The sequence below is a fragment of the Chelonia mydas genome, chromosome 2 (assembly GCF_015237465.2).
Source record: "Chelonia mydas isolate rCheMyd1 chromosome 2, rCheMyd1.pri.v2, whole genome shotgun sequence".
NCBI lineage: Eukaryota > Metazoa > Chordata > Testudines > Cheloniidae > Chelonia > Chelonia mydas.
In genome coordinates this window covers 165739774-165763532 of record NC_057850.1, presented here as the reverse complement: position 1 = coordinate 165763532, position 23759 = coordinate 165739774, and the positions used below count along the sequence as shown (strand labels likewise).

The 23759-nt window shown below is 39.4% G+C and overlaps 1 protein-coding gene across 3 annotated transcripts in view; it reads left to right on the top strand.

Annotated features, from left to right (window-relative positions):
* The window catches only part of CUL1 (cullin 1), an 84081-nt gene that overhangs the window by 44307 nt on the left and 16015 nt on the right, over positions 1-23759 (top strand). For all 3 annotated transcript variants that reach the window (XM_043540506.1, XM_037889979.1, XM_043540505.1), the window contains 5 exons: positions 713-763; positions 1344-1434; positions 8210-8373; positions 16728-16890; positions 20788-20918. In XM_043540506.1, the coding sequence (XP_043396441.1) occupies positions 713-763; positions 1344-1434; positions 8210-8373; positions 16728-16890; positions 20788-20918 (600 nt within the window). The remainder of the gene's footprint in view (positions 1-712; positions 764-1343; positions 1435-8209; positions 8374-16727; positions 16891-20787; positions 20919-23759) is intronic.

Genomic DNA, 23759 nt, shown 5'->3' with positions numbered 1-23759 from the left:
TCTCTTTCATTGGGATGCTGTTAGGGCACAGGCTACAAATCCTCTTCCATTTTACTCCTTGTATTTGAAACAACGTCTCAATAAATATGCCCTAGGCACCCTACCTTTCCTCTGTATTACTTCTGAAAACCAGTCTAAACTGTCATGTTTAACAGTGATGATATTCTCCCCCTCATTTGAACTCTGTTGTACTCATTTGTGAGTGTAGATTGTTATATGTTGAAGGAATCTTTTAATTTTAGTTTCTGCTTAGTACATATTTTATTGCATTATGAAAATAACTCTGCATTGGGTGGGACGGTAAAAACAATTTAGGAGGGCGTCTTTACTGAGTGTTCGTCTTCCAGCTGGTCCTTCTCTGACCATTCAAATTCAAAGTCCCTACATCAGAAAAATCCCATTTTAAAATATTTTTTTATTAAAAGTGGAGTAGTATTCAGGTACGTGCTGGACAGTCCTATTCCTGTCTGGGGGATGAGGAAAACGGGGGTTCAAAAATATTATCTGATCATTTAGAGTGTGGGGATAGTTATAAAACATGTAAGTTTTCCCTGAGATAGCTTAGCTAACTGAGACTTGACTGCCATAACAAAAAGCTTCTTAAAAATAAATTATAACTATTTAGCATAATACAATATTTCAGTTTTCCATAAAGGATTATCCTGTGTATATATAAGCCTTTCCTTTTTTCTTCTCCCTTCCCCAATCTTAGCTTGCCTTGGTGACCTGGAGGGACTGTTTGTTCAGGCCGTTAAATAAGCAGGTACATATTTTATGAATACTGCATTATTTCACGAGGTTAGTATTGAAATGTCACAAGTAACTATTCCAAGGTGAACTGCAAAAGGGAAGAAAAAAGCCTTCTGCTTCTCCTTTAATGAATTTTTAGTAATAGGGGACATCAGCTGCAACATCTGTTACATATGAGGGATGGGGAGAGGCTGCTAATTTTGTGTGACTGTTACAGACGTATGGTTTAGCAAAGCATGGATTGGCAAGGTTCTAGTGTATATTTCAAATGTAAACAAGTAGAATTTATTAAACCGAAGTTTAGAGGTTGCTTATATATTATAGAGAAACAGTTAAAGGCACAAACAGATGCTTTTATATTTCTTTGCAGTTCGTTAGCTAGAATATTGAATTGTAAGTTACTGACGTGCACAACTTTCAGTGATGTTTGTGGGAATTCTGTTTGGTGTTAAGATTAGCACGTTGCTTTATTTCTTTTTCAGGTGTTTGGATTGTCTTGGGCATGGAAGTACATGCCTGATTGATTACTGTATTTATTGACCAACTAGTTGGTTTTAATGTATGTTGACTCATTTTTAATTTGTATTTCAAAGGTAACAAATGCTGTGTTGAAACTGATAGAAAAGGAAAGAAATGGTGAAACCATCAACACCAGGCTGATCAGTGGAGTCGTACAATCCTATGGTAAATGAATTTTCCGTAAGATTTACTTGTAGCCACTTGGAAAATCTCCCACCAGAGCCCTGAAGCAACATTTTTACCATAGCTGATTAAGAAAGATTTTTGCAGTAGAATAAACTTTTAGTAGTGTAATTTGCCATGTAAAATTTTTAACTTTATTCTGTCTGAGAATGGGGGGGAAGTGACAGATCATGTATGCCTCTAAAACAAAATAACTCCATCCCAATTAATAATGCAACCTTTTCTATTTTGAGAGGCAAAAATTCATAGCTAGAAATAATCAAACTCTAAGCTTGTAGTAGATGTTCTTCTTCGAGGGATGGTCCCTATGTATTCCACTCTTGGGATATGCATGCGAAACGTGTTTCAGTCTGGAATTTTTTTGTAAGCAGTGTCCCTTGACCTGCCCATGTGCTGTAGCTCTTGTTGTAGTCCGAACCGAGGGCATAAAAGGTAGTGTGTGGTGACACCTCTTCAGTTCCTTCTTACCGCTGCATGGTTTGAGTCGGAATCTTCCTTATCCTCACTCCTTTTTTTACTGTCATTACTGTAAGATATTGTATATACTTAGTTTGAGTAGTCTTCAAGGCATAGTCTACATAGCAGAGTTAGTGTTTTTTTCCCCCCATTTTCTTCCACACGTGGGGATATTTTTCCTCCTGAGAAGTTTGGGATTATGCCCAGAGTTCAGAAATTGTGTTTCTTGCCCTTGCTCCTCTTCAGAGAAGTGATCATCAATACTGCCTGTACTGCATGGGTGAGGCTCATGTTTCTGCCAAATGCAGCAACTGCTGCTCTTTTTGCCGCAGAACTTGTGAAGGTTGGGAACTAAGACTCAGAAAACATCTCACGTAGAAGTCAGTGAAGCCCTAATCAGATCCAGACTTGGGACCACCATCCACCCCCATACATCAGTCTCACCAGGTGGGCAGTGCCCTCTGAGCACGAGCTTGGCAACAGAGGCTAAGACTTAAGCCTAAGCAGAAGGCTTCACATGAGAACCAAGGGCACTCTCATAGACTTAAGGACAAGCCATCTTTGTTTAAAACCACCCCATCAAAGATGGGAGAGCTAGCAATCACAGGCACTTAGGCTTTAGTCCCACATAAATCTTCTCTGCAGGAGAAGGCGGTACACAAAGGTACAGATCCAACGGCTCTAACATTGGCTCTGATTGTGAAGGCTCAGGATAAACGGCTCCTGGTGATGCCATCCATTTCTACAGCTGATGCAGTATCGGTAGTGACATGGCCCCAGAGGAGGCCCGACCACCATGGTGATGAAGGAAGTTCCAGGTCAGACAGCTCTGCCAATGGAGACTCCTTGTACCGAAGGGTTATCAGAGACCTGGGTCTCCCTGGAAGACATGTTTGCTTTTTCCTATCTGCATTCACCCCTCCTATTGAGGACCATCTCTAATCCGGGACGCTGTTACACCAGAGGAAGACCTTATCCGAACAAGGCAAAGTTGTTCTTCCATCCCACCTGCCAGCCTTGGGGCATAACCATTGGTAACATCGGTCCCGTTGGAGATAAGGGATCCAGCTTTCCAAGCGAAGAGTTTCTCTTGATGGGGCTGTCAGGACCTGTGTCCCTTTATTGATGCCACTCATTCCCCTCCACTGATATCAGAGGTTGCCTTACTCAGTTTGCCAAAAAAATTGTAGTTATCCCCTGACTACAGACAAATGGTATTAGAGATTGTTCATGGTTGCTATTTGATGGAGTTTCTGGGACCTCTAACCCGCAAACCCCCCTTCCCGATTCCTTTTCAGGGACCACTGTCATGGGGAGATTGTGCATCAAGAGGAGAACTCCATTCTCTCCAAGGGAGCCATAGAAAGGGTTCCACCTGAACATGAAGGGAAGGGATTCTTTTCACCTTACTATTTGATTCCCAAGAAAAATGGGAGATGGAGGCCAGTTCTCAGGCTGGGACAGCTGAACAGATTCATTCAAAAACTAAAGTTCTACGTGATATCCTTGGCATCAGTAATTCCCTTGTTAGAGGAAACATGGTTCGCAGCTCTCAACATGAAAGATGCATATTTTCATTTAGTCCTCTACCCAACCCACAGGAGTTTCCACAGGTTCCTCTCTGATCACGAGCATTACCAATTCAGAGTCCTCCCACTTTGGTCTAGCTTCAACACTCAGAGCTTCACAAAGGTTCTTTTCAGTAGTGGCAGCTTGGATGAGAAGAGAGGGATTTACAGTCTTCCCTTACCTCAACGATTGGCTTCTGATGGGCAGTTCCTACAAGGAAAGTCCAGGGGGCAACCGTTGTTGTACTCAACCTTCTGACTTCCCTGGGTGTCCGCATCAGTCACAAAAAAAATTCGCATTAACACCCATGAGGTTCATAAATTGTATAAGCGAGATGTTGGACTCGACTACAGCAAAAATGTATCCCTCTCTCAAGAGGTTTCAGACCATGAGTGCTTTGATTCATCAGGTCACTGTCAGACCCAGAACGTCAATCAAAACTTGCCTTTCCCTCCTCGGCCATATGGCCATATGCACATACTTGATGCTGTTCTCCAGGCTTCATCCTTGCTGCCTACAAGCCTGGCTTCTCTCCATGTATGCACCAGAGAAGGGCAACATAAATGGTAGATGATTGTTCCACCCAAAGTTTTAGACTCTTGTCTGGTGAACAAAATCAGAGAAGGTTCAGGGGGGGAATCCCTTTCCTCACACCAGCTCCCAAGGAACCCATTGTTACCAATGCCTCCCTCTTTCTTTGGGTTGCTCATGTGAGTTATCATATGGAGCAAGGCATCGTGATCCTATGGAAGTCCCATATGCTTATCAATTTACTAGAACTCTGGGCAGTCCATTGAGCTTGCAAACCCTTCCTCCCACTCACCTAATCTAGACACGTCCAAATAATTTCAAACAACATGACAATCGTATTTTATATAAGTGTGTGTGTGGGGGGGGGGTTCCCTCCTTGTGCATTGAGGCAGTCACCCTCTGGAATTGGTGAACCAGCCATCACATAACCCTATTAGCAACATATTTATCAGGGGTGTAAAACTCCCTAATGGGCTGCTTGAGCAGACACTGTTCCTCAATCACAAATGGGAGATTCACAATTCAGTTCTTGACGACATCTTAGCCCAGTGGGGAATTCCAGCCTGGGAACTTCTTGCCTACCAAGAGAACAAGAAACTTCCTTGGTACTGCTCCAGAGCAGCCCTAGGCAAGGGTTTGATGGAAGATGCTGTCCTGGTATCATGGAAGGGTCTCCTGGGGTATGCCTTCCCTCCCATCCCATTGATATCACAGGTTCTACAGAAAATCTGTGAAGACAGAGCTTACGTCATCCTGACTGGGGCCAACTGTCTGAGATAGTTCTGATTTATGGATCTGTTGAAGTTCTCAGTTCACTTATCCATGAACATCCTCACATTGCCAAACCTTCTAACCCAGCACAAGGGGCAGGTTCAAGCACCCCAATCCAGGACCGCTGCAACTCAGGGCCTGGCATTTGAATGGGTATCAGAAATAGAGCACTTGTGTTCTAAAGGGTTGCAATCCATCCTTAACCAAAGCAGAAAAGCTGTTACTCAGGAAAATGGAAGAATTTCTTCTCTTGGGCTCACAAAGAATCTTGTCTCCAGAATCTGCTGGATCCTTTCTTCTTAGAGTATCTGCTTATACTTAAGTCTTCAGGCCTTGTGCTCAATTCTCTGTGAGTGTATTTAGCGGTGATCGTCACTTTCCATCCTCCAGTGGACAACAGTACAATCTTCACTCATCCTGTCACAACTAGATTTCTGAAGGGGATTCTGTAATCCTTTCCACCATTAGTGAAGTTTGCACATTGGTGGGACCTCAGTTTTGTTTTATTGTCACTCACTTTACCCCCCCCCCCCCGAGCCTCTAGACACATGCTCTGTGGCCTATCTGTCCATGAAGGTGGCCTTCCTAATGCCATGATGTCAGCCAGAAGAGTCACTGAGCTCGGCGCACTCCTGGTGCACCCACCATTATAATTCTTTCTATAGAGAAAAGATCTTGTTATGACCTCACCCTAGATTCTTTCCTAAAGTAGTATCCAAGTTTCATGAGTCAGGTAATCCACTTGCCTGAGATGGAGAGACGGTATTCTGTAGACATCTGAAGGACTTCATCTTTTTATTTGCAAAGAATGAAGGATGTTAGAAAGATACCTTAACAATGTTTCCATAGCAGAGAAATCAAGGGGTCAAACTATATTAAGGCAGAGACTTCCAAAATGAATCCCAGGTTGTATTACCCTTTCTTACCACCTAGTTTATATTCCCTCTCCGAAGGGGGGTAAAGATACTTCGGCTGCATTGCTGAGAGATATAACCTTCCTAGAGATATGAAGGGCAGCGTCTTGGAGGTCTTTGTATACCTTCACGAGACATTATGTTCTTGTCCAGACATCAACTGTGGATGCAGCTGTGAGGGCAGCAGTACTACAGTCAACTACACTTCAGCGTCCTTTTACCCACCCCATCTCAGTACTGCTTGGTAATCTCTCACGTGTGGAATACATATAGGGGACCATCACTTGAAAGAAGAAATGGAGGTTACTTACCTGTAACTGGAGGTTCTTCAAGATGTGTGCTCTACTATCCACCCTCTGTGCTGCAGAATATTTGAACTACAGTAAGAATTGGAAACTGGAGCAATGTCGGCCCACACAACCGTTTCTGCCTTCTGTTTGGAGCACGAGAAGAGCAATGGCTTGTGTGCGGGACAACAGACGCTGCTTGCAAAAAAATTCTGGACTCAGGCACCTGGTGCACATGCATATCCCTCGTGTGGAATACTTATATGGACCACACACCTCAAAGAACCACCAGTTAAAAGTAATAACCTCCATTTCATTGTTGATAAGAAATTATTTAAGACGACTATGCTGTAGTTGGAACGAAAATATGAGCTGCAACACAAACATGGATGGATTTTTTTTTTTCATTTGCATTAAATTCTGATATTGTGTCCTTCAGGGGAGTAAATGAATGTTAGTTTATGTGTGCGCCTAATTTATTTATCCAAACAATTTGAAAGTTTAAAAGAAAATTCCTTTTTGACATGAATAATGTGAAAGTTGACATTTGAGCTAGTTTCTGTGATGCTGACTATGGAAACCATAATGTTATACAGTTTCTGTAATCTATTATTATTTATACTAATTTATGCTTAAAAAGCTAAATTTCAGTGTTCCCCATGGAACTGACTTATATTTCAAATGCACAATAAAAATACTATACATGGTTTTTAAAGCGGTGGCTCTCAACTTTTCTAGACTACTGTGCTCCTTTCAGGAGTCTGATTTGTCTTGCATACCCCCAGGTTTCACCTCACTTAAAAACTACTTGCTTACAAAATCAGACCTAAAAATACAAAAGTGTCACTGCACATTGTTACTAAAAAAAAGTATACTTTCTCACTTTTACCACATAATTATAAAATAAATCAAGTGGAATTTAAATATTGTACTTGCATTTCAGGGTATACTATGTATAGCGATATAAATATAAAGTCATTGTCTGTATGAAATTTTAGTTTGTACTGACTTTGCTAGTGCTTTTTATATAGCCTGTTGTAAAACTAGGCAGATATCTAGATGAGCTGATTTACTCCCTGGAAGACCTCTGCGTACCCCCAGGGGTATATGTGCCCCTGGTTGAAAACCACTGTTCTAAAGTATTAAACTTTATTTACATGTTAAACATTACAAATTTCTCTTTGTAAACCCATATTAAATTACTGTAATGGCTGCAAGAATATGCAAAAAATTCCACAAAGAGCTTATTCTTTTCAAACCCCTTCTTTTGGTATATACTCCAAATACTGGTTTCTTAACACTTTTAAAGAATTGAGCTTAAGTAATTTTAAAGCACAGTTTTCCTTAACAAACAATGCAAATAGTAAAACTGTCTCACTGGATTCACTATTATGAGAAAAATGATTGCGCTTCTTGTCTGTTTTAGTTTTCTCTATCAGTGCTTTAAATATTCTGGTTATAAGTGCTATAACCATAGATCTTTTATGAAGGTCTAAATTGTGGTTTGGTAAGAAATACTAGAAATACTAATTCTGTTTAAAGTCCCTGGGTCTTTTGCCTGCCTTGTTTCAGTCCATCCTGGGCTTTCTGCTCTGGAACTTGGTTTTGAAGATAAAACTGTGTTGTCTAGACTGGTTTTAGTACTAATCTTGGATGTTAGGGGATTTTTTTCCCCCCTCAATATTTCCAAAGATTTTTCAGAAATTCTTCCATGAAGCATCTGGTGCTTTGTATGTCTTTATATAATACAAATTTCACAATCCTCCTTGCAGTGTATATATATTAAATGTATTTCATAATTGTCAGACATCGCTCATCCTCACTCTTGCTAAATTGCCAAAAAAGAGTAGTCTCTGTGTCTCAGCAAATTTAATAGTAGTACACTGGAGTGAGTTCTTATGTATTATGACTTCATTATTTTTATTAAACGAACTTGCAATTACTAATAAATTCTGAACCATGTATGTGTATTTAAAAATACATATATAAAATAAAAAAAGCATACAACCACAAGTTCATCTATCCTTAATGAAGTTGTTCGAATTAAATTTTTTTTATACAGAATAGATTCCTGATTAATTGAGGCGTCTCTTGGTGCACGTTATTAGTTTAGAATTAAGGATGCGCTTCTGGGATTTATAATTAATTGCATAGAGAATTAAACACTCAAAATGTACAGTAGATCATTTAACGTAGAATAAATTAATCATTGTGTACTTTGTTTTTTAGTGGAACTGGGGCTGAATGAAGATGATGCATTTGCAAAGGGACCTACACTAACTGTCTATAAAGAGTCTTTTGAATCTCAGTTTCTTGCTGACACAGAGAGGTTTTATACAAGAGAAAGTACTGAATTCTTGCAACAGAACCCAGTCACAGAATATATGAAAAAGGTGAGCTATTATTAAGTAGCTGGAGTTCAGTGCTTATTTCCTAGATCCAGCTGTCTATTAGAGGTAAGCACTGATATAGATATTTGAGTTCTTAAGATGCTAATTACTGTTGTAAAGTAAAAACTACTTACTGTCTTTCCACTGCCATTTGGACAGAGTTGTTCTTATTCCTATCTTCGTTGCTTTTAGCTGGTTTGAAATTCCTCCCTCTTCAATGTATTTACAGTTATTTGAATCTCTCCTTAATGGGCAAACCACAAGAGGAGATGGAATAAATTCATATATGTCAAAGGCCTGTCAAATTTTCCAATGAAAAAGCTATTAATTATGTCTCGGGGCTACAGGCTCATGGGTTCAGTTCCAGTACTGGGAGCTGGTCTCATAAACGGTACTGAAAAGCCTACACTGTTAGGCCTTGCCTTCATTAGCCAGGCAAAATCCCCTTTTCATCAAGAACCAGGTTTTACGGAAAGTTCAGCAGAATTCTCTTTGAAAGCATTTGTTATTCCAGCATGGCAGGGAGAGATTTTTTTGTTTGGTTTGCAGTGTGAAGATATTTCAAATGCCTCTTCCCCAATGGTCCAGGTACACTGGTGAAGACGATATATCGTCTCCTCTTTTGACATAAAAACAAGTCTTTGTGGCTTTTGCATTTTTGCTTTAATTGATGCCTATCATCTGCACCCTTTCAAGCACTTTTTATTCTGCCAAGCTTCAAAAAGCGATTGTGCAACCTATGAGCTGATATACGCATCGAATTGGCAGACGTTAATGTGCTCTGAATCTGGTGACCACTTTGTTGTGACTTGGTTCACTCAAATCCTGGGTCCTGCCTGCAGCTGAAATCCATATGGACTTCTAAAACGATTGAGGCTCATGAGAGAATATGGAGGATGAAATGTGAGTCTAAACAGGAAAAGGGCTGAATATTGCGTTCTAAAATCGTTGCTTGGTTTGAGAATTGAAACAATCTCCACCAAAACTTGCCTTTCTTTTTAAGAGACACAGGTCCAGATCCTCAAAGGTACTTAGGTCTTGATCTGCTCATTGTTGCTATACCTAACTTCCTGTTGTTTAGGGGGATCATCGGTCTTAAGGTAGGTGCCTAGGTTCTCTATACAATGCAAATGGAGATTTACGCACCTAAGAAAGGGATCCACAGAAGCCAGCAAGCTTAGCCAGAGTGAAGCTAAGGAGAGGGGCTTAGCTGCTTAGCAGCTAACCAGGTGCACCTGGCTAATGGACCACAGATAGGTGCCTCCCTCTGCTCAGGATCCTCAGCTGCAAAGCCTCTCCTGGACTTAGGCATCTAAGCCAGGTTAGCCACTTAGGTAGCCTGTGCCTAGCAGCCAAAACTGTCTCTTGGTCTCCTGCTCGATACTTGTATCATGGTTGCTCCACATTCTGTGTGCCTCTGGTTGTCTTGTGTATAGGTGCTAGGCTGCCCAGCTGTCTAGTCCGTGGCCTGCATCTGGACCTTCTGCTTCAAGGACTGACTGGTATCGGGTTGTAGGTCTGCTCAGAGCCTGCCTGCGGGACTGAGCCCCACTGGTGAGATAAGTGTTCCCCTGCCTAGTTTGAGAATGCCCTATGCTGTTACCGGAAGATTTGATCAATTATCCTATACCGATGATGTTGCCTAAAAACACTGCTTTTGATTTAAAACCTCAATTCTTACTTTATCTAACCCGGTAACCAAGGTTGCGACCCGCTCTAAAGGAATTGCCAGGGAAAGCCATAGCTAGATTGCTTTCCCTTGAAAGGGCATGGATACAGCCCTCCGATCAAGAATAGACAATCAAGCAGTAAATCTTCGAAAACAAGGAATCATATTTTATTTTAGAAGTGAGTGGTTACAGTAAAATAATAGAGAACAATATAAGGATTATAGTTAAAAGAATGAGTGGCACTTACAATACAAAAGACACTACAATACAATAACAATCTCACTGACTGTGGCATATAACAATATAATCATTCACTTAATGCTCTGTAACGTAACTGTGATGGGTTCGGTCAGAGAGAGCCCCTTGGGACTGTCACCTGATGTGCTGAAACTACCTCTGATCCTGTTTCTTTGATGGCTGGGACTCCAGAACCCTTTCTTGTTGAGCCAGACACGCTAGCCTGCTGCAACACAGACCCAGGGTCTGAACCATGCCCCCAAAGCTGTAGACGTAACTGAAAACAGCTCAGCAAGTACTCCTGTTTCCAAACCCAGACACCCAGCTCCTAATGGGATCCAAACCCCAAATAAATCCGTTTTACTCTGTATAAAGCTTATGCAGGGTAAACTCATAAATTGTCTGCTGTCTGTAACACTGATAGAGATGCACAGCTGTTTCCTCCCCCAGGTATTAATCACTTACTCTGGGTTTGTTAATAAACAAAAGTGATTTTCTTAAGTATAAGAAGTAGGATTTAAGTGGTTTCAAGTAATAACAGACAGAACAAAGTAAGTTACCAAGCAAAATAAAACAAAACACGCAAGTCTAAGCCTAATACATTTAAGAAACTGAATACAGGTAAATCTCACCCTCAGAGATGTTCCAATAAGCTTCTTTCACAGACTAGACGACTCCTTAGTCTGGGCCCAGTCCTTTCCCCGGTACAGTTCTTGTTAGTTCGAGCCCAGGTGGTAACCTCATCACTGGCCACCCCCTTTGTTTTGTTCCACCCCCGTATATATCTTTGGCACAAGGCGGGAATCCTTTGTGCCTTTCTGGGTTCCCACTCTTCTTTCTAACTGGAAAAGCACCAGGTTTAACATGGATTCCAGTATCATGTGACATGTCCTGTGAGACTTCATTACCCACTGGCTGGCACACACATATATATAGGAAGGCTTACAAGTAAACGGAGCCATTTACAACCAGTTGCCCTAGTTAATGGGAGCCATCAAGATTTCAAGCTACTATTAATGGCCCACACTTTGCATAGTTACAGTAGGACTTCAGAGTATTTCTTCATATTTCTAGCTTCAGATACAAGAATGATACGTTCATACAAATAGGATGAACACACTTAGTAGATTATAAGCTTTGTAATCATACCTTACAAGAGACCTTTTGCATAAAGCATATTTCAGTTATTTATATTCCTACTCATAAGCATATTTCAAGAAAACATATGGAGTGCAACGTCACAGTAACAATATAATAATCATAATAATATATCAGACTTTCAATGCCAAATACTTAATACTAAACTAAACATCCAGTAAGCACTGGCCGGGCAGTTACTGGATGGGTAGGGGAAGATCTCATTCAGACCACAGCCAGCCAGCTTTATTTGCAAACAAAACCCATACACTCTTGGATAGTAAATAAAGGAAGGATTAAACTTACAAAAGCTTTTTAAAAATTTCTGAGACCATCTTTGGTCCTTCTACTCTGTCACAATTAGAGTGCGATGGCTGCCGGTGGCTATTTCTTTGCAAGCTGTTGACTGCTGTCACCAGTGGTCTCTAGCTGCTGGCTCCTGTGTTGAGCGGCTGCCTGTTCCTCAGTTAAAACAGCTCCTCAGGTAGAAGAGACAGAAGCCTGCTTGGTAGCTGCTGGGATAGCTCCTGCAGTGGCATCCGGCTGGCTGGATAACGGAAGCAGTCGTTGTTTGGAGCAACTTTGGAATTCTGCAGTTGCTGCTGCTGCAATAGCTGCTTTTCAGGCAGCGCTCTCTCGGCAGGGTTCCGCTGAGGCTTCTGCCGCTGTTCCTTAAGCGTCGTCGTCTTTTCAAGTCTTGCAGCCTTTTCTCTCCTCCAGGTTCCTGATGCCACTACAGGGTTTAGCCTGCTGTCTGTCGCCCTTATGTACGACTTGGTCACCCAGACTCAGCCAATCAACTTCCAGCTTTTTGCTGGCTCTGTGCCCAACTACGCCCAGTCACATGTACCAACATGTGACTAGTAGCTCCTCCTCCTCACTGGAAGTCCCATGTATTCCTGTGGGCTACAGTATATTCCTAGGGGAGGTTTTCAGCTGACCAGTGGGTGCCCCCTACCTACTTCCTCTTTGGAAGCCCCATGTATTCCTGAGTCAATCCCCCATAGGAAGTGGAATTTACCATTGCATCACAGGAAGTGAAATTATTACATCATAGGTAATGGACCCCTATGTGCCTTAGGAATGGAATCTTCCACTACATCACTCTCCATTACTGGATTTTCTAATTCATAGTACAGTTAATTTCTATTCAAAGATTTATTCTTAAAACTAATTACTAATCTAAGCATCCCAAAGGGTCCTGACACTACCACTACTCTTTTATGTCCAATTAAGCAACTTATAATTTTTTCGATTTTAAACCTCCTCCCGAGGTTTTTCTGCAAGCCTTCCTTTTTAAGGTAATTCAAAGAACTGAGGCAAAAGCTTTCATCGCAAGGAGCCCTGAGTAACTTCATTTTATGTAGGGTCCAAGTTGCTCATTAGCTGCGGGGAAGCATCAGGGCTTTCGTGGCTTTGCAAATGCCAACTGGTAGAAATTTAGGTGGCATGGGGATTTAGGTGCCAACAGAGTGGTGGTTTTGGAAGTCAGTGGCACCTAAATGGTGTACGTAGGCCCTGGAGACAACACTGAAAAAACACAAGGAAAACAACCATCAAACCACTTCCTTACCAAACTGGTTCCCATAGAACTGGATTATTAAATAATCTAGCTTTTCTGGATCTTGTAGGGTAACAGACCCTACAAATCACTCTAGTCAAGAACTGAAATTCTTGGATAGTTTCATTGGCAAGTCTCTCTGACAATTAGGAACAAGTTGGATAAAGATTCTTTGACAGTTTCCAGCCTGGTTCCTTGCGTCAGTCTTATTGTATGCAGAATAAATAGATCTTGTTTTTTCTCGGATAATGGCTGTTATATAGACTTCCAGTAAATTCCCCCACTCTTCAAAGTGATCCTGTCTTCCTTCCCATTTGATTAAAATAGAGCTTTTTGTGCACTCTAATGAAACCATGTTCCTAGTTATAGTTGTACCAAGAGCATTTTCTATGCCATTTCATTATACCTCATAGACTGGAAGGGGGTAGCTTGGTCCTTGATTTTAAAATGGATGATCTACAAAAATTTCAAAATGGATACTAGCATCCTAGCATCATTGGATTTGGGGTAGTTACTGAGTATCAGTCAACCTCATAAACATCTATCTTCATGTTCCCAATAACTGTTGGATCAGCGATTCCTGTTTCCCTTTTTATTTATTACCCGGCTTTGTCTGGCCTCCCTAAATAATTTAAAAAAAAAAAAAAAAAAAAAAAGTGAGAGAACCACACCACACACAAATAAAAATTGAGGCAGTATTAGCTACAGCGCTGAAGAGTGAAGGAATCCCAGTACAGTGATTCCCAATCTAAACAATGGGTTCATCCAGGCTTCCTCACTGCAGGACATCAAAAAAGCTGACGGTCATTGCAGCTATTTCAAGAACCAGGGATTAGTGTCAAATTTACAGAATTTAACAGGATCCCAGACAACCTTGCAGACCTGAAAATTACACAAAGGGATACTTGTTCCCCTCCAAGATGATGATTTTAGGCCTGGAGAGAGAGATGAAAGTTATCCAAGGGCAGACGAAATCTTCAGAAAGAAAATGCACAGCCTTACTGGGAATCATAGTTTAAGGGCAAATTCTAACACTCTGGGTCCACGACCACCTTCACCATCTGGATTCCTCCTCACAGAGGACACTCCAACATGGAAATCAAACCCCCAATCCCATCTGGACAGAAGGAACACCCTCATAAGAATTCAGCTGACAAAACCAAAAACACTTCACGTTAGACATCAGTCTAAAGGGGGATGGAACACACACAACACATACAGACCAAAGGATGTGGCCCAGTATGCACTGGGGCTAGATACTAGATCACTGAAATAAATTTCTTCTCGACTAATTCTTTTCTATGCTCTGGCTACACTGATAGAAATACCCACACAAATTACCAGAACTGTTTAGGTGTGATTAGGTATTAGATTATTTCTCCTGCTTTTTCCTCTTTAGTATATATATATAGTGTCCTTGGAGTATTCTGACTCCAGCATCACAGGAGGACTAATTTTTCCTCAGTTTCTTAGTCAGACGATCCTTGTGCTCATATACTGTGGTGATTTGTGCAATATAAATGCCTGGAACAGAATCATTCTCCCCATAATTACTTACTCAGATGGTAAATTAGAATACAGTTAAGCAGTTTCCTGCTGTGTAAGGCATCAATTGAGACAGACTTGAAGAGGTGCAAGGAAGGCTGTTGCAAGCCACCCAGCTAAATGTCAGCAAAGGGGCTTGAAACAATTATCTGTATTGGTAAAGTGAGACCACAAAAAGCAATTTGCACTTCATTGACTCAAATGGCTTTCATGCTTAACTGGCATGTGCTAAATTCTCGGTGAGGATAAATGGTATTGTACAATAATTTCTAAACCCACATTACTTTAGTACATTGGTGTCCACAAACTTTTCAGCATGTGGAGGTTTGGATATGATTTATGATGTAAGAGGGTTCCAGTCAGTTTCTTAATTGGAGTTGACAAATGGACATTTAGCCATGCAGATAGATTTGCTGAGTTGAGAGGAAATGTGCTCTCACTCCATGGGAACTGCGGAGGAGTAAAGCTGTGATGGCTTGTGTAGCCATAGGAAAAGGATGGATTCATAGAGACCCCCATCAAATTTAAAAATCACAAATTCAGTCTGAGGTTTTTTGTCTACTGTTGTTAGTTGAAACACCTTATATTATTACAGCAGTTTAAAGAAATATTTACTTTTTCCTGTTTTTATAACTTTGTGTATTTCTTCTGTATGATCAGTTTATTTCCATTATTGTTTTTGTGGGTGTGTCTCCCTCCTCTTGCTTTGTGAAGTGCTTCTTAAAATAGAATTATGAAAGCACAGAAATTGGCAGGGGGACTTGAGCAAGTGCAGTATCAGAAATTATTTTGAGCTCGTTTTTTGGAAATGAATAGATTTCAAGTTGACTGTATCAGTCAAAAGGGATACATTTCTTGATACAGTGCTACCTGCAAAAAGAAGGGGATAAGCAATGGAGTCTCTTGGCTCATAAAAATGTGGGAATTGCCATGGATCAAACCAGCTGTCCTAGTCCAATATTCTGGACACTGGCCAGTACCAGATGCTTCAGAAGAAGGTGCAGTAAACCTTGCAATTGGGCAATTAAAGAATAATTTGCTTGTAGGGAAGGTTGATTCCTAATCCCCACTGGCTAGAAGTTGGCTTTTCCCCTCAAGCCATGGGGCTTTATATCCTTTTCAAAACTCTCTTGATTTTGTTTTTAATATTTTCAATCCTTACTGTTGTAACTGTGGAAGCTTGTTATCCACATGCCTGTCATCAGAAGAGATGATGCACATGTAATACCTTTTATAGCAATGGTTTTGCTAAAGACTAGTGTCTGCATAATTGGAAAATTTTATTTTATACAAGAACTTTCTGTTTAATGTGTAGGTTTAAAACTCCGTGTGATCTTATCCCTAATGTTGTCTTTCATGCTTAGTCCATACATTTAAGTATTAGGAAAATGAATAAACTTGTCTTCTAATTTCCCTTCTATTGTGATGGGTTTTTTAATAAAAATATCAGTAATCAGCAGTGGGGGGGTCACATGTGCCCCATCATTTAACATACTGTTCTTACAGATTGATCATAAAGAGAATCTTTAGCACATTCTACAAACAAAACAGAGATAAATTGGTGGCTGTACAAATAAATTCAGTTTTACATTTTGGAATAAACACTATTTCCCTAGTGACTGTTGGATTTTGGATGAGCAGAAACATATATATGGAGGGCTCCATGGATCAAAATAAATGCTGGTGCAGTTTATGAATTTTGGAGCATTTTAATATGTAATCCTGTATACATACGAACACTCAAATTAATTCATGTTGTGCACATACTGTAAAATTGTCTATTTTTGTCTGTCAATTTTTGTGTAAGTGTGGAGGTCCTTCTGTTCATGGTTATTTTTAACAGTGTGCTGGAAAGTCTGATGTCTTAAACTGTACAGGTGCTCTGCCTTGGTTGCTTTCTCATTTCTTTTGAAAACTTTTGCTGTTCAGAGGCATAGGACGAAAATAATTTCTCAGTGACGTTTTTCTGTTTCAACAGATTAAGATATAAAATTAATGACATGGACACTAACACAAAATATTACATATAAATAAAAAGGAATCACTATTTCTCCTGTGAGAACTATATTCTCTGTATTTAAATAGACAGGTATAATGGTACATCAACATACTTTTTTTTTTTTAAACTCTGTTTACACTGTCGTCATTGGTTTTACTGCTGTTCTGTCTCGCTGTTATACATTAGTACATGTATCTTTGTTCTGTAGGCAGAAGCTCGTCTTTTGGAGGAACAGCGTAGAGTTCAGGTTTATCTCCATGAAAGCACGCAGGATGAATTAGCACGAAAATGCGAGCAAGTACTTATTGAAAAACACTTGGAGATTTTTCATACAGAGTTTCAGAACTTACTGGATGCTGACAAAAATGAAGGTGAGTTGGTTCAAATTTCAGTTTGGGAGTTTCTCAGAGATGATGCCCCTTAATGGTACTAGTGATCATAATATTGCTAACTTTGATGTCTTTGCTGGGGTTACATCAAGAGATAGGGTTAACACTCAATAAAGAAATTTTAAAATCTGAGAAATTGGAAATGTTAATAAAATTAAATCCATATGATCAACTTGATGGCTTCTCAAAATACTGGTTAGAGTCACAGATGGAATGCATAAGAAAAGGGGGGAAGTGATTGAATGGTAAGGTAAAAGTAGTTTTAATTCAGACAAAAAGAGAGCCTTTTTATTAGAGGAAATGGGTCTTAAGTGATGCTACTAGAAATGAAAGTAAACTTCAGTGGATAATATTGAAAATGGAGACTATAAGAGCTGAGAGAGAGAATTTGAGAAATAAATTGCCAAAGGAATATTCTGGAGAAATTATTTGAAGTGTAATAGGTATAAGACTTCTGTGGGAGAGACAGTGGCCCTCCTAAATGCCATGATTTAGTGTCTTGCAGAAGGCACAGTCAAAGACCGGGACAGCTAAGTGATTTGTTTGTGTAGAACTCTTCACCATAGATGTTGATGAAGGGGGTTACATCAATCTAGAGTTAAGCTTTACAGGAAATGAAGGTGGGCTCTGTCTGAAATAAAGATTTCAAGAAGAAAGCGATAGAACTGAATAAATGATATGATAAATCACCAGAGCTGGAAGGTATTAATCTGAAAGTTCTGAAGAAATTTGAGTGAAGTAGCTGAGATAACATAAATAATTACTAAAAACAACAACTGTAATGGAAGACTAGAGTGGCCAACACTACTTATTTTGTCAAAGGAACTAAGGGTTATCTGATGAAGTTAGGCCAGTGATCCCCTTCTTTCACTAGCGGAAGAAGAGCTAAGAAACCATTTATTTGTACTAAAAATATCGATACCTAAGATCTCCAAAAAAAATAAATAAAATCGGACAAATCAGTGGGGTTAATTGATCAAAAAAATAAGCTATTGCTAGCTGAAAGTGTAGCTAAATTGATATACACTAGTTACCTCTCATAATAGCTGTTAAGTGACTAGCACTGTAAATCAGAAATTTCTTTCTCACCTAATTGAAGCAATTTTGCAATATATGGATACTGGGCAATAAGAAACTAATGCCTTTTAAAAATATAAATCCCTTCTGAAAATATAAATTTCTTCCCCATTCATGAAAAATTCTGTCTAATCAATCTTTAACTTAATTTAAAAAAAAAAATTACTAAGCTTATAATGATTCATGTGAGCTCTTGTGTGTACCATATGGTGATAAATACCTTTTCTTAAAACATTTTCTTAAAACATGTATCTTTATCCACCCCACCAGTCTCTGTGCATTAATTTTACCGACTTCTATGATTCCAAATCTCTGAGCAGCTTTTACACAGCTACCACTTTTTAAAAAGTTTCCTTTCCTCTTAAACTGGTTCCACTTGCACAACAGACAATAATTGTTCCTTGATCATTTTAAGCTCTATTGTCTTGTAACTCAACATGGCTAGAAACAGCTGCATTAACCTATTGCCCAGAAATTCAATCTTAATATAAATCATCTGTATCTAGCCTAGTCAAGTCTCAAGTCATTGGATCTAACCTCATGAAACACTGAAGTGAACTATTTTAGATTATCTTAAACTCAGCAATGAAAAGTTTATATAGCTACACACCATAATATATTCTCTGTAGCTCATCCCCTGGAAACATCCATATACAGCGGACCCTCGCTAGAGCGCGGATTCGCATATAGCGCGGTCGCGGCAATGGATCCCAAATTTAAACATTTAAATTGGGATCCATGATAACGCGGCCCCCGCTATAATGTGGTTAACGTGGTACCGCGCATGGATCCCGAACCCCACGTTCTAGTGAGGGTCCAGTGTATAAGGTATGTTAGGCACACTGTATTACAGACCACTCACTCTTTAAGTGTTGTGTAATTGCTTAAACATATTATGCAAGTAATAATACAGGATATGGTGTGGATTAGTCAGCCGGTATCTAGGCACATCAGAACATTTAATTCAGGAAATAATAATCTTTATTGGACACCGGATATAAGATGATTTAGGGAAAATTACCTTATAATCTAGGAAAGCTTCAACAAGCTTGTTGCATTTGTCTTCTGTTTACTTCCAAGTGTAGGGCAACAGCCGTTGTCCCCTTACTTTTGAGATATGGCTAGTAACAGCATGAGTTACATTCTCACATAGCATTACTGTTCAGGTCCTCCAAAGATTTTACCAGGCTCCTGAAACACAAAGAGGGAACTGAGGATCGGATATTCCTGACGTGTGTGTGTCTATATAAAACTATATGGAGAAACTTTTTCAGAATAAGTTTGAGACTGTCATATATATATCTCATCCTGAAAGTTCACCAAGTTATAAGTAACTGAAAACAGAGTTATAATGAAAAGGGTTAGCCATCGTTAATATAAAAGTCACTACTGCTCCACGTGGCAATAAAGGAGCAGTAAAGGGCGCCATTTTTTGTATTTTGCTATTAGCAAGCAATCCTACTGTCTTATCACTTCTTTTTATTGAACATCCAGTAATTTGAGGTTTCTAATAAATTGTTCAGAGGATGTACAGAAAAGTCCCACACCACTGAATGGTAGGATATGGCTGAAAAGCCTAATGTTGCCCTATTTGATTGTCACATCTCATAGTACCTAGTCCATAATGGCTAATATGGTCCTTTACCTTTGAGTATCTATTTATTAAGGCCAAGATTTTCTATAGTAACTAGTGATTTTGTTTTTTGGGTGCCCAACTTGAGACCTTGAAAGGGGCCTTATCTTCGGAATGAGCTGAGTACCTGCCCTCTGAAATCACACCCCTTCGAGTTGGGCACTGCAAAATCTGGGCTGCAAGCTGTTGGGTTTTTTGATAAGTCTTTAACATATTGCAAAATTATGTTCAATGAGGAGCAAATTGTTTTTCATCCTGTGACCCTGAGTTTTTTGTAGTGGGGCTCTTGACAATCATCCCCCCCCCTTTTTTTTTTAGTTGGGCTTATAAAACAAAATATATAATTTATTGAAACTTAGCAGTCATTGAATGTTTCCCCCCTAAAACAAGGGGGAAACAGTAGCACTGGGGAGGCAGTAGCACTCCTCTGTAACAAAATTTGCAGATAACTCACTTTTTCAGGTTTCACTCCAAGGCCGTGTCTACACTTGGTTTCTTTGCCTCATATTTCCCACGGTTGCTAAGGCTGTTTTGTTCCCACCAATGGGAGTGTTAGCGTGTTTTAAAAGAAAAGAGAGCTGCCGGTGGTTCCTGAGGTTTTAAGTACCATACTTGCTCTGAGCAGGATTACGTATACAGTGCTTATGTTGGTGGCCAGCTGGAGCCCATGCTACATTAGCACTCCCACCACTGTTACTACTGGTGGTGCTGAAGCAGTGGTATCTATTGTATAAGACTTGGATGCAAAAAAGCCTAATTTACATACAACTTATTTTAAACTTTAAGTATGACGTATGACATATGACACCTCCTCTCAAATGTAAAAACTTTATGAAAACTAGACATAAATTAACATTTACTATATTTTATATCTTGGTCTTTGTTCTTGGTTTGTGTATAAGTGTACTGGAAATAAGAAGTAGTTTAATCAGAATATTGTTTATTTTAGCAAGTTTTTGTCCTTCAGTGCCATCTAGTTCTTTGCACTACTCTGGAATTGTTTAATGTAAATTGTTTGGCTTGTTATGTGATAATACTTGCAAGTATGCATATGTTGATGAATGTGTGGCTCAGTTCTTTGGCCACTTTAAAAATGCAGAATTGGGATGCTGGGAGAAAGGAAATCATAGTTAATACAGATGAGAGAGATTGGCTTCCTTTTTTTCCAGACTTGGGGCGCATGTATAACCTTGTATCTCGAATCCAGGATGGCCTCGGAGAGCTGAAAAAACTCTTGGAAACGCATATTCATAATCAGGGTCTAGCTGCTATTGAGAAATGTGGAGAAGCTGCTCTAAATGCAAGTATCTTTTCAGATATAGTTTTGTATCTGACTGCTAACAGCTCATTTTGTGAGAGGTGGATGCTTTTGATAGTCCTGTGTGTGTATATTCCTTCAGAATAAAACAGCTGGGAACTAAACCGTTCAGATGGTTTAGTAGGTTGAAAATAAAATAACTGCAATAGAACTGTATTATTGCTATTTTTTGCCAACCTTCTTTCTTTCTCCTTCACCCACTGCTCAATTTGGGCCGCCTTTTCCGTTGACCCATTTGCTTGAACTAACCCTTTCAATAGATTCCTCCCTTTCAAAAACCATGAAACCTACCATTTCATTCTTTACTCTGTACTGCATCACATGTACTTGTGCTCTCCACTTGTAAGCTTTTTCATAACTGGTTTGCCCTTTTTTACCTGATGTGTACAGTATTATGTATGCTGAAAGTGATTATATAAAATTGAGACAAGGTGGTTGAGGTAATATCTTTTATTGACCAACTTCTGTTGATGAAAAGGAGCTCTGTGAAGCTCAAAAGCTTGTCCCTTCCAAGTCTGTAGCGCTCAAAAGCTTATCCTTTCCACCAATAGAATTTGTTTTTTAAACATGTAGCCTCCCCCACCTGTCTCTCTCATATACTCTCATCTACAACAATTTACTGGTACAGTGTTCTTAGTAAAGAAAGTAATGCTGATTAATCATAATTGGAATTGTAAAGAGATCATGTAATGAGGCACCTGACTTTAATCCACAGAGGTTGAGATTGCCTCACCGAGCAGTATTTAAATAACTTTAAACTAGGGCTGTCAAGTGATGTAAAAAAATTAATCTCGATTAATCGCATGATTTTTTGTACTGTTATCAATATAATACCATTTATTTAAATATTTTGGATGTTTTCTACATTTTTAAATATATTGATTTCAATTACAACATAGAATACAAAGTGTACAGTGCTCACTAAATATTTATTTTTTATTAAAGGGGTTGCACTGTAAAAAAACAGTATTTTTCAATTCACCTAATACAAGCACTGTACTGCAATCTCTTTATCATGAAAGTTGAACTTACAAATGTAGAATTATGTACAAAAAAAACCTGCATTCAAAAATAAAACAATGTAAAATTTTAGAGCCTGCAAGTCCATTCAATCCTACTTCTTGTTCAGCCAGTCACTCAGACAAGTTTGTTTACATTTGCAGGAGATTATGCTGTTCACTTTTTGTTTACAATGTCACATGAAAGTGAGAACATGTGTTCACATGACACCGTTTTACCCAGTGTCGCAAGATGTTTATGTGCCAGATGTACTAAAGATTCATATGTCCCTTCAGGCTTCAACCACCATTCCAGGGGACATGCTTCCATGCTGATGAAGGGTTCTGCTCAATAACAATCCAAAGCAGTGCTCACCGACGCCATATTGGTTTTCATGCTCTGAGTCAAATGCCACCAGCAGAAGGTTGACTTCCTTTTTTGGTGGTTCCGCATCGGAGTGTTGCTCTTTTAAGACGTCTGAAAGCATTCTCCACGCCGCGTCCCTCTCAGATTTTGGATGGCACTTCAGGTTCTTAAACCTTGGGTCGAGTGCTGTAGCTGTCTTTAGAAATCTCACATTGGTACCTTCTTGGTGTTTTGTCAAATCCGCAGCGAAATTGTTCTTAAAAAAATCCATGTACTGGATCATCATCCGAGATTGCTACTACATGAAATATATGGCAGAATGTGGGTAAAACAGAGCAGGGGATATACAATTCTTCCCCTAAGGAGTTCAGTCACAAATTTAATTAATGCTTTATTTTTTTTTAATGAGTGTCATCAGCATAGAAGCATGTCCTCTGGAAAGGTGGCCAAAGCATGAAGGGGCATACGAATGTTTAGCATATCTGGCACTTAAATATCTTGCAACGCCGGCTACAAAAGTGCCATGTGAACACTGTTCTCATTTTCTGGTGACACTGTAAATAAGAAGTGGGCAGCATTATCTCCTGTAAATGTAAACAAACTTGTTTGTCTTAGCGATACAAGAAGTAGGACTGAGTGGACTTATAGGCTCTGAAGTTTTACATTCTTTTGTTTTGTTTTAGGGTGCAGTTATGTAACACAAAAAATCTACATTTGTAAGTTGCACTTTCATGACAAAGAGATTGCATTATAGTACTTGTATGAGGTGAATTGAAAAATACAGTTTCTTTTTATCTTGTTTACAGTGCAAATATTTGTAATAAAAATTTCAATCACAACACAGAATACAATGTAGAAATGAAAATGTACAAAAAAAATCCAAAATATTTAATAAATTTTAATTGGTATTATATTGTTTAACGGTGCGATTAAAACTGCGATTAATCACGATTAATTTTTTTAGTTAATCGTGTGAGTTAACTGCGATTAATCGATGGCCTTACTTTAAACACGCACATTTCAGGTCATCAGATGTATTATTTTTCACATACTTGAAGGCATTTCAGTTTTATGGAGGGGAAAGGGAGGTTAGGCAAAGCAGAGTATATTCTCTTAATGGGGGGAAAAAAACTGAACTCTGACTTCAGAAGCAAAATCATCTGGTTTTCAAAATGACCTCTTACAAAAATAAACTGGTGGCTTCATGAAGACTCTGGGAGCTACAACTAAAGAGTTGTGTGTTTTAAGCAAAGGGATTGACTTTCTGGCAGGTCATAAAGTGAAAAAAACATTGCATTTCCTCCTCTCTGCTGCTTTCCCTCCACAAATTCCTTGCACCTGTCTCCCTATTCCTCCTAAGAGCCACCACCTCCATTGCATTCCCTTGTGAACATACTTCTCCCTACACCTATATACAGCTACTTTTCTTTCCTTACCTCATCAGTATTCTTTTGACAT